The sequence below is a fragment of the Musa acuminata genome, chromosome BXJ2-6 (assembly GCF_036884655.1).
Source record: "Musa acuminata AAA Group cultivar baxijiao chromosome BXJ2-6, Cavendish_Baxijiao_AAA, whole genome shotgun sequence".
Classification (NCBI taxonomy): domain Eukaryota; kingdom Viridiplantae; phylum Streptophyta; class Magnoliopsida; order Zingiberales; family Musaceae; genus Musa; species Musa acuminata.
In genome coordinates, this window is record NC_088343.1 from 37503727 (window position 1) to 37513908 (window position 10182).

Genomic DNA, 10182 nt, shown 5'->3' on the forward strand with positions numbered 1-10182 from the left:
CACTCCCTCTATTCTCCGTCTTCGCTCTCTCTTCTCCAAGTCTGAGTTCCGAGCCTCCTCCCCATTTGCGCGTGAGAAGAGAGATGGCCGACTCCTCCGTCGCCATTACGCTGAGGCCTCCCACCGCCGCCGCCGGGCCTAGGAAGACGCGCATGCACCGCCTCATCGAGGAGGAGGGCATCGTGCTGATGCCGGGGATCTACGACGCGCTCTCCGCGGCCGTCCTCCAGAGCTTGGGCTTCCGCGCCGGTTTCGTCTCCGGCTACGCCGTCTCCGCCTCCCGCCTCGGCATGCCAGACATCGGCCTCCTCACGTATCTCCCTCTTACCCCCATCTCCCCAGCCTCTCTCTTGCTCGGCTGGTTTCTTTCATCCATATATGACTCTTTTCTTCTGGAACGTTAGGCCGCCGGAGATGGCCGACGCAGCTCGAGCAATCTGTGCTGCTGCTCCTAATGTTGCATTCATCGTCGACGCTGGTAACGATCTTTTCCCACTGGGGTGTTAAATTGCTTTCTTCGATTGCATTGCTTCAGTTTTTTGTCAATCCATGGTCTGCTCTGTTAGTGTTGGAGTAGAATCGAACGCTTGTGGGTGTGAAGACCAGAATCACTCTTAAATGGAGTTGTTTTGTCTTTGAATTTGAAGACGATTGGCCATGATTTGAAGAGACCAGTAAGTATTCGATGTGATTGGGCATGATTTATGGTGCTCAATGAGAACTCCTAAATCAACAAGTTCAGCATAATGTCAAAATTCATGATTTTGACATGATAAACTTGTTTGGGGATATCGTGAAAGGTAGCTTTGATATGAGCAGAAATTTGTGGACAAATGCATCGAATGGTAAGTTTTATGTGCTATTCTATGCATCCTTCAGAGTGTTAAGACTGCTCCACTTTAGCATGGAACAGCTTTAGGTTGGTCAATTGACTGCAGCTAATCTTTTGGCATTTTGTGGCTCTGAGTCAAGTTTTGATGTTTTCTGTTTGGATCATATTGAAAATTTTTAGAAAGTTGAAGAAAATATGAAAAGTTGAGAAAAAGGAAGAATCAAGAGAAGGAAAGTTTAGCATTGGTAATAGGGAAACAATGTTAACTTCATAATTATGCTATTCATGTCCTTGAGGACCACATTAATCTCCATAGTACTATTTCAACTAGTTCTTCAATTGTTTATAGATAGATGGGACCAGTGCTAGGATGTGACAGATTATGGTCCAACAAGAGGCTGCAAAATATTAAATAAGATGGACAGAATGTATCTTGGGGATTACACTTTGTAGTTAATGTCCACCACAATTTATTCTCACTCCTCGAATTCCAGAGTGATGAGATCTTGTCAGGATTTAAATAGACCTACTGATCTGATAGATCCAATGCTACTTCAAGCTACTAATCCGTATTTCTATATGTTGCATAGAGCATGAATTTAAAAGATGAGAGTACGGTTCCACTATTCCCAAGCAACCTATGCCTGCAATGGATACTCACTGTAAAGTCAGAATGGAAAAGGGTTATGGTGCAATGGAAGAAGACAAGAAGGCTGTGTTTCAGGATATAAGGCATTCATGGTCCATTATCTGTGGTGGAATCCAATTTATCACAAGAAGAAATTGTTATGAGCCTCTTATCCTCATTTGAATGCAAACTTATCATATCTGACACATGTAATTGATTGTCATCCTCATGTTGAGAAATCCTTCATCTATCACAACTGCAACCTCTGATTATGTATATGTAATTAGCCATTTGAAAGCTCGATCATTCTGCTTCTGTCCAAATTTAACCTACACTAACTTGCTGAGAAACATTTCAATCAGATCGGCTATGTCATTGTCTTTTTCATATATTTTGCTCAGAAAATGTCTACTTGGTATATGCCACTTGGTTTATAATTTGTTTTCTAATGAAATATAACAGATACCGGAGGTGGCAATGCTCTCAATGTCCAAAGGACCGTCAAAGATATAATTGCTACTGGTGCTGCTGGCCTGTTTCTTGAGGTACCATGATGACTTGCCTTCATGCTTGGAATTGCAGTCTATTCTGATTTGGTCCTAACTTTGAGAGCTAACTTTTTCTTCTTCCACATTGATTCCAGGATCAAGTTTGGCCAAAGAAGTGTGGTAAGAGAACATTAACCTTTTCTTATAGATTGCAGTTGTATTCAACTTTGGTTTCTATATGTTACTCTTTCACAGTAGTTTCTTATGGAACCTCTCTGACGAGTTCTTCATTTTTTATCTTCGGCAACAAGGACACATGCAGGGTAAACAGGTAACAAGCTGGAACATACATATTTGTTTTCTTTCACCAACACTAATCGTGTAATAGAAATGAATGGGCACTGAACCTTGCTTTGTGTTGCTTGTCTTAGGTGATACCAGCTGAGGATCACGCTGCAAAAATAGCAGCTGCAAGAGAAGCCATTGGCGATGCCGACTTTTTTCTTATTGCTCGGACTGATGCTCGTGCAACCGCAGGTGGCCTACCTGACGCAATCGCTCGGGCTAACCTCTACATGGAGGTATCAGATCGATAAATTACTGGGTTTATGAAATCCTATTTGGCAACAAGAAATATCTCTGTTTTCCACCGTCGATCTTGCCTCACATATTAATCGAATGAAGTTACATTATAGTCCTACAGAAGTTTCATCTCTGTATGCTCAATAGGCTTAGAATTATATCATGCCTTGAGGCTTGGAAGCAGCTTCGAATGTTTTCCTTGTTTTCTGGGGACAAAAGTTAGTAGGCACAACATGTTATTAGACCAGAAAGGAGGGTCACTGCACCTTGCTGAACAAAACCTTAGATGCAGTAGCTAATTTCTGATAATTTCTCATTTATCATGTTTTGATCTTTCACGTTGTAAAGATCAAAATTCATACTCTCATGCTTCCTTAGCAACATGAGTTGTAGAATCTTAAGAACTTACCGACTAAAGCAGTCAGCGAGACTGTTAACACTGTGCCTTGATCAGTGTATGAATCAAGCAGCAAGGTACAAGATGAGTGAAATCTCTAGTACTTGATACGTGCACAGTCCACCCTGTTGATGTGTGTGTAGAGAAAGCGGCTACTTAGCCATTGGCTCTTTGACTTGATGCAGGCAGGAGCAGATGCCTGCTTCGTAGAGGCACCAAGGAGTGACGACGAGCTGAGAGAAGTCTGCAAGAAGACCAACGGGTTCAGAGCTGCCAACATGCTCGAAGGCGGGTTCACGCCCCTGCACACGCCGCAGGAGCTCAAAGAGTTGGGCTTCCATCTCATCGTGCACTCCACCACAGCCGTCTATGCATCTGCTCGTGCCTTGATCGACGTACTCAAAGTAATGAAGGAAGAGGGTACCAGCAGAGGCCAACTCGACAAGCTCACCACATTTGAGGAGTTCAACAGCTTGATCGGATTGAAGACTTACAATGAGACTGGAGCTCGATTTGAGAAGTTTCGAGTTCCCTCCAACTAAACATTGGAAGGAATTCATCAGTGATGGATGTGATGGCATCATCTCCATGAAGCATAGCTATTAAGTAGGTTTATTGTGTCTGTGCTCTTGTTTAGCTTCTAGATTTGATATTCTTGTGAGGACTTGAGCTACTACTGTGAGCTTTCTCTTTCAATAAGATCGAATGAATATTAATAAGATGAGACAATAATTAAACCAGTTCTTCCTAAAAAGTCTGCTTGCTACTTTACTAGTTGATGGCCATTGCTCTCCATCTCCAATGAGTTGATTCCTCTTTTGTAGTTTTGCTATGAATAACTCAATGATCACTCAGGCTATGATTCTTTCCCCCTAAATCTGCAGAAATGATATGGTTGGATAATCTATATGAGGCACCTGTGAGATCAGCCAGAAGCAGGAGTTGCAATAGATCTCAGCATCTGTGCTATCTACATATGCAGCATGGTTCTTCTTATGTTTGATTTCATTGCCAGTGTCATGAGAAATCATTATTTGGTTTCCTTAACCTGAATCATGTCAGATTCTGGAGTAACAGTACACAGCCTGGATTACTTACTTGATGAGCTGATCCTTATTGTGGATTACTTGACAAAGTATCAGGTCTGAGCATTTGGTGCCACAGAAGAAGAAGAAGATGATGAGAATAATATGTTGAGCATCACAGTAATTGGGGGCAAGAATCAGAAACCAATCAAACCTGACCAAAAGCAGAGGCACTAATTAATTCCCTCACCGAAGTCATTTTTCTCTCACCATATCCAGCTGACAAAATCTTATCCAGTAAAAGATTAATTTCTTCTGGTGATTGTTCATCAGAGTTCAGTGCATCTGATTGATTTAGTTTGTGGCCTTTCTATCCATGTTTGTGAGGATGAGATGCTTCGAAGATTCAGAGGTCCACATCAGCGTGTGACCATTTTCCAGGGGCCCCACCATCCCTCCTCTCCACCAGCCAATCATATTGGTGGGTCCGAGAGCGAGGAGATGTGCCAATAGGGCGCGAGGCAATCTCACCTTATCCACACTCCCACCACAATCCCCTCTTCCCTCCCATCTCCTCCTCCTACGCTCACCCGCCGCACCTACTCGGGCACACACCCTTAAAGCCACCGCCGCTTCCATCTCCTACGGTAGTTGCATCCCGACGAGCAGAGATGGCAGCCATCAACTCCAGCGTGTTGGCGTGCAACCATGCGCTCTCCGGCGCGTCTGCTTCGAGCTCGAAGCTCATCTCCGCGCCGTCTTCGCGCGCGCAGGCTTCGGCTTCATCCCCCAAGTTGCCGGTGATCAGAGCCCAGCATGCTCGTGCAGGCGAACGAAAGGAAGCGACGAGGGAGGGAAGGAGAGCTGCACTTGTTGGCCTCGCTGCTGCCCTCTTCGCTACGGCGGCTGCCACCTCACCGGCCGATGCTGGCATCATCGAGGAGTACCTCGAGAAGAGCAAAGCTAATAAGGTTTATTACTGATGCTTATGTTATGCTGTCTCTCTTTCGTGTTTTGGATGAAAGAAATAGGATTTGGTCATGCATTTAATGTTCTACAGTTTCAGGTAATCAAAAGTTGATATCGAAGCACAGAATTTGATTGCTCTTAGCACCAATAAGCATAAATAGATCTTCGATTAATGAATGTTAACAACAGCTAAGTGCAACTAGTGCATCTATCTACTGATCTTTAGAGAAACATCTTTTGTATGCTAATCCTAGTAAAATCATTTGTGTGAAACATCTTCGAACTTGTTGATGGAGGTAAAAGCATTGCGAGTTGCAAGATTTATGAACTACTTTGGGAAGTAGCATCTAAGATGGGGTAAATAACTAGGGGGTTGTAATTGGATCTTTCTGGATTAAAAAGGATCGGAGAGGAAATCATGCATGAGATATCTTTTTAGTAGCATGATGGTTCGGAATCTTCAATGCTGAACAGGCTTGATCCTGTCTCTCCCTCTCAGAAAGAGAAAGAAATTGAGACTAGAAACTGATCACTCTGAAGTTTTGTCTGTTTGGAGTAGTCGCTATAAACTGTAATCAATGGATGAATTAATTTGTTGTTTAATTCTTAGTAATTTGTATTCGAATAAGGATTTATAGCAGAATTCTGCAATAGAACTTAATGCTTATGGCATACTGCATTATCATTCCATGTCTTCAAAGTGAATGAGTTGTTAGAGAAAGCTTTTCTGTGACATGGCAACCAAATGTTGCTTAAGACTATGTTTGTGTATTATCATCCTTGTTGACTATCAGAATGACATCAAGAAAAACATTTTTGCACTAAACTTGGAATCGTCGGCATTAAAGTCATAACTGCAATTGGTAGCTGGTTCTTTAATAAAGAGTATCAGCCTGAATTTTACTAACTCTTAAAGTTTATCGTTCATGTCATTTAAACAGAGCCTGGAATGCTCTTAGAAATTCAGTTTTGCCTTGAAGCCACTGATGAAATCTTCTGCAGGAGCTCAATGACAAGAAGAGGTTGGCTACTAGCGGTGCAAATTTTGCACGCGCATACACAGTGGAGTTCGGCACATGCAAGTTCCCTGAGAACTTCACTGGCTGCCAAGACTTGGCAAAGCAAAAGGTAGTGAGCACTTCTAACACTCTCAATTTGCCTATTTGCAACTTTCATTCAATTTTTCATGCGAGTAGAACATTTTGCCAGTGACAGAATCTGGAACGTTTAGACATTTGTAAGGCTTGTTACCCCAGAAACTTTTATGATGTGTTATCTATATCAGGCACAAGTTATTAAGACGTTGTAATAATTATTTTCAGATTTTCTATCATCAACTATGTTAACCTTACCATTTCTTCTTTACTTATTCAAGTCTTACCTTACTTCCGGTATACTTATTTGCATATCATTCTGGTTTAGAATCGTGAGTATACATATAGACTAGTTGAATCATTGTTTGTATAACGTGATCGCTTATGCCTGAACTTTTATGGCACTTACCGTAAGACTGCTGCCCTGTGTTCCATCATAGCTTATTCATTGATTTGATTTCTCCTTTTACTACAATAGGTGGTGAAGAAAACAGTGTGTCTATCTGAAACTTTTTTATTTTTATCTGCTAGATATATTTTTATTTCTCTTTTCTTGATGCAAGATAGTGATCATTGTCTAACTAGGACAGTTCTTTGTTAGAAATCTTAATTTTAGTTCTCTAGCTGTTGGCGTGCCACTTAGACTTAATTAGCAGCTTCACGCGTGCCAAGATGAGACCACCTGACATCATGCAATTGCTTGAATATGAAAGCCAATTCTCTTTTACTCTTGGTGATGAATTTTCTTTTCGACATGGAAAGTCTGTGAAGCTAAAATTCTTTTACATCTTCTATTTTACATTGTGTTTTTCTTATCATTCTATTCCTCTTGTTCTTGGAAATGCAGAAAGTGCCCTTTCTCAGTGATGATCTGGAGATCGAGTGTGAAGGCAAGGACAAGTTCAAGTGTGGATCCAATGTCTTCTGGAAATGGTCAAAATAGAAGAAAAAGCGCATGTAATCCTCGCTCTATGTACCTTAATGACTCTCTCTGAACAATTTATTTTTATTGGATCTCATCAATCTCTATCCGTTCTCTCTGCCGTTTTTCTCCGACTTTGTGTCCTTGTTTAAATTTTTTTCTAGCACTTTCAAGTTCTTTATGAACTATTACCATAGATCAAATTTCAGAAACAAATAACATGGAACATTGGGATGGCTAAGTACTTCAATAAACACTATATATGGGAGGAGAGCCAACAATGATTCATGCTTAAGGCCTTGAACATGATTCTACAAAAGCTGCCATGATGTGTTGTTGGAATTGTAAGGACATGTTATCATCATCCAATTGTACCATTACAAGTATTTTCATCCCTTTTTGTTGCTGGTTTAATCTAAATGTCAATTATGCATGCAGCTAGCAAATAAAGATTAGATTTTGACTTTGATCCAATCTTACATGGCATCATCATACAAACTAGACCTTTAGTTGTTGTGCAAAGCCAAATCCCCAAATCATCTCAAGTACTTTTCAACCTAATGTTTGCTCTTCAGAGGGAGACCCTTTCTAACTCTTTGCATTGGCTGATCCACATCATGTTGGACATGAGTTTAGGACATAAATCCTAATTAGTTACGTAGCTTGTCTTTCTGTGATGGAATGTTGTCTCCCACTAATCACTCTCATTGCTCGCTTAATCCGCATCTTAGAATGATTAGTCGCAAAGCCGAAAAGAAGATCCTCAAGTGTCATTCTCCTTCCTTGCTTTGTAATCCACATTGTTAGAATGATTAAACACAAAGAAGATACTTAATCGTCACTCACACTTTTCGCAATCCACATCATTAATAGGATAATTAGATGCCAACCTAAAAGAAGTTTCCTTGTGTCGATCTCAAGCCCATAGCTTTCATGAACACACACATTGCTCTCATGAACACACACATTGCTCTCATGAAAGCTAAAGCGAGAGCAGCAAGGCCCCATGCCAATCATCACGGCAACAAACCCTACTCCGGAACTCTCATGTCCATGTCTAACCCAAACCTAATTCTCTGATCTTAAGTGAGACCGAGAAAATATTTTACGGTATGAAAATTATTATACACGGCATATTATGCGATTGGGTCGCGTTAGGATTAGACTAGGTTAGGTCACGAGATGGTTAGACTCAGAGTTGGATTTGAATTATAACATGATCAATTTAGTCGTCAATCCGAATCATGACTTTGATCATACTCGACCCATTTTTCGCATGTAGGTCGTATCTAAGAAGGAGAATTTTAAGAAAGATAATATTTATATCTCATAAATTATATATCATTCCACCTTGTTCCTTAGAAAAAGACTATATTACAATGCATCTAATGAGACCCCTTTGATGGTTATGTCAACTTTGACTTCTTTATATGGGTGACAAATACTTAGTAAATAGTTTAATAGCTGATGGTCAACATAGTTGACAAATGTTCATAAGCAGTTTAAGAAGCTAAAATATTTTTAGGAAGCTAAAATAGCATATATAGTAATTTAGTGAAGATCAAACTCCATAAACTATCGAGTCTCGATTGATCGAAAACAATAATCATATAAAATCTATATGTTAGGTATGATCTCGTCAGCCTTCTACTTTTGGTGTGCCATCACAAACAATTATACTATTTTATCTCATCCAACGCGAACCTTTCCCTCACACTAATTATTGGGAAATCTAACACTTGGATTGGATGAACTCAAGTCCAATCATACTGGTGTGTGTGTTTGGTTCCATCCATGTATACGTAGGAGTTTGGTAGTCCAAAGCTTATCACATTGACGACATAGACAGCGACATGCTTGCGTGAGCTCCACCCTCCTCTCACAACAATAAGCGAAGCCAACTCCATTGCTTTTGTCGCACAAGATTGCCATCATACACTTTAAAGTCTACAAACGTATCATGAATGCCATGGAAACACCATTGACGATCGATACACAGTGCAGTAGAGTTAGAGGAAATGGGGGAAGAGCGCCTCATCATCACTTGGGCGAGCTCTGTGTTATTGGAAGCGACAGATGTGAGAAGAGTGAGTACGGGATATACGTGCATGGTGTGTTGGCGTGGTTTCGAGGACTCTCTGGTCGGCCTTTGGGGGTTGCCATGATCTCAGTTCGGCAAGCTCACTTCGTCGAGATCATCCAGGGATAAGAACACCTCGTCGAGGCACGACAGCTCGGTGCCGCCGCCGCCGTCGTCGTGCGCGCTCGCCTGCGAGCAGCACTCCTGTACGCGGCATATCACCCATTTGTTGAACTCCTGGGTGGTGTAATGGAAGAAGCTCGTGTTAGCTACGAGAGCCGAAGAAGAAGAAGATGGGGAGGAGGACGAAGAAGAAGAAATGGTTACTGGTTGTCCTGTCTTCCTTCTGGTGCTGCTGCAGGTTGAGCTCCCACCATGAACTGTGGCATCCGGCAAACGGTACTCATGCATGAGCCAGTTGGTTCTGATGCCGTCGGGAGGTTGGCCGATGTAGTATTTGAGCGTCGTCTTCACACCGACATCCTTATTGCCGCTGATTACGACCTCGTCGGTGCCCACTGGATTCCAGTATCCACTGACCGATGCTCTGTCTTCGCTTCTGCTCGTGAAGAAGTACCAACACCTGTTACCTCCTTGAAACGCTTTACCTAACAGGACACACACCACGTACATCAGAGAGAGAGAGAGAGAGAGAGAGAGGGGTGGGGGGATCACCATGGAAGTTCCATGGATCACAACGATGGAGATCGAGAGTGGGGATGATGTCGGGATGGAAAGGGAGGAGCGCGGTCTTGCGGTAGAGGAAATGGACGACGAGCTCTTCGTCGGAGGGGAAGAAACGGAAACCAGGCGGGAGATCCGCAGCTCCTTCTCCCATGGCTGGTCTGGTACAAGAGAGAGCAAGGAAAAGCAGTGAGCAGGAGAACGAAGAGAAGATGCGGAGGCAAGCATTTATAGGCGATCAAGCAATTGGCGTTTGGCAGTCGGTGTGATTCTAATGGCGTTAGAGAGACGTGCAAGCGAAGAAGACCACATCACAGCAATGGAAAGCATTTTTATGGTTTATTGCAAAGTTGAAGCTTATTAGAAACCCAAAAAATATTATATATATATATATAAGGATAATTTTCTTCTTTAGGTTGTAAATATGGATGTACAATAATTAAGTATCAAAAGATAAATGAAATATATTTCCAAATCTCGA

At 41.9% G+C, this 10182-nt stretch overlaps 3 protein-coding genes across 4 annotated transcripts; 2 read left to right on the forward strand and 1 right to left on the reverse strand.

The window, feature by feature from the left end:
* On the forward strand, window positions 1-3667 carry LOC135615434 (carboxyvinyl-carboxyphosphonate phosphorylmutase, chloroplastic-like). The gene is made up of 7 exons (XM_065113916.1): window positions 1-313; window positions 405-478; window positions 1923-2005; window positions 2104-2128; window positions 2260-2279; window positions 2380-2529; window positions 3113-3667. The coding sequence occupies exons 1-7, from the start codon at window positions 84-86 to the stop codon at window positions 3467-3469; spliced, it is 939 nt and encodes a 312-aa protein (XP_064969988.1). The 5' UTR covers window positions 1-83; the 3' UTR covers window positions 3470-3667.
* An 857-nt stretch (window positions 3668-4524) lies between these two features.
* Window positions 4525-7068, forward strand: LOC135615435 (photosystem I reaction center subunit N, chloroplastic-like). Its single transcript, XM_065113917.1, has 3 exons — window positions 4525-4923; window positions 5924-6049; window positions 6863-7068. The coding sequence occupies exons 1-3, from the start codon at window positions 4624-4626 to the stop codon at window positions 6956-6958; spliced, it is 522 nt and encodes a 173-aa protein (XP_064969989.1). The 5' UTR covers window positions 4525-4623; the 3' UTR covers window positions 6959-7068.
* A 1805-nt stretch (window positions 7069-8873) lies between these two features.
* On the reverse strand, window positions 8874-10019 carry LOC135613629 (NAC domain-containing protein 104-like). 2 transcript variants are annotated; one of them, XM_065110659.1, is made up of 3 exons: window positions 9693-10005; window positions 9345-9625; window positions 8874-9254 (listed from the first exon to the last, which is right to left on the reverse strand). In XM_065110659.1, the coding sequence occupies exons 1-3, from the start codon at window positions 9853-9855 to the stop codon at window positions 9105-9107; spliced, it is 594 nt and encodes a 197-aa protein (XP_064966731.1). In that variant the 5' UTR covers window positions 9856-10005; the 3' UTR covers window positions 8874-9104. The 2 variants fall into 2 exon arrangements, with proteins under 2 accessions (XP_064966731.1, XP_064966730.1); XM_065110658.1 differs by having other exon boundaries at window positions 8874-9625; window positions 9693-10019.
* Between the last annotated feature and the right edge of the window lie 163 nt (window positions 10020-10182).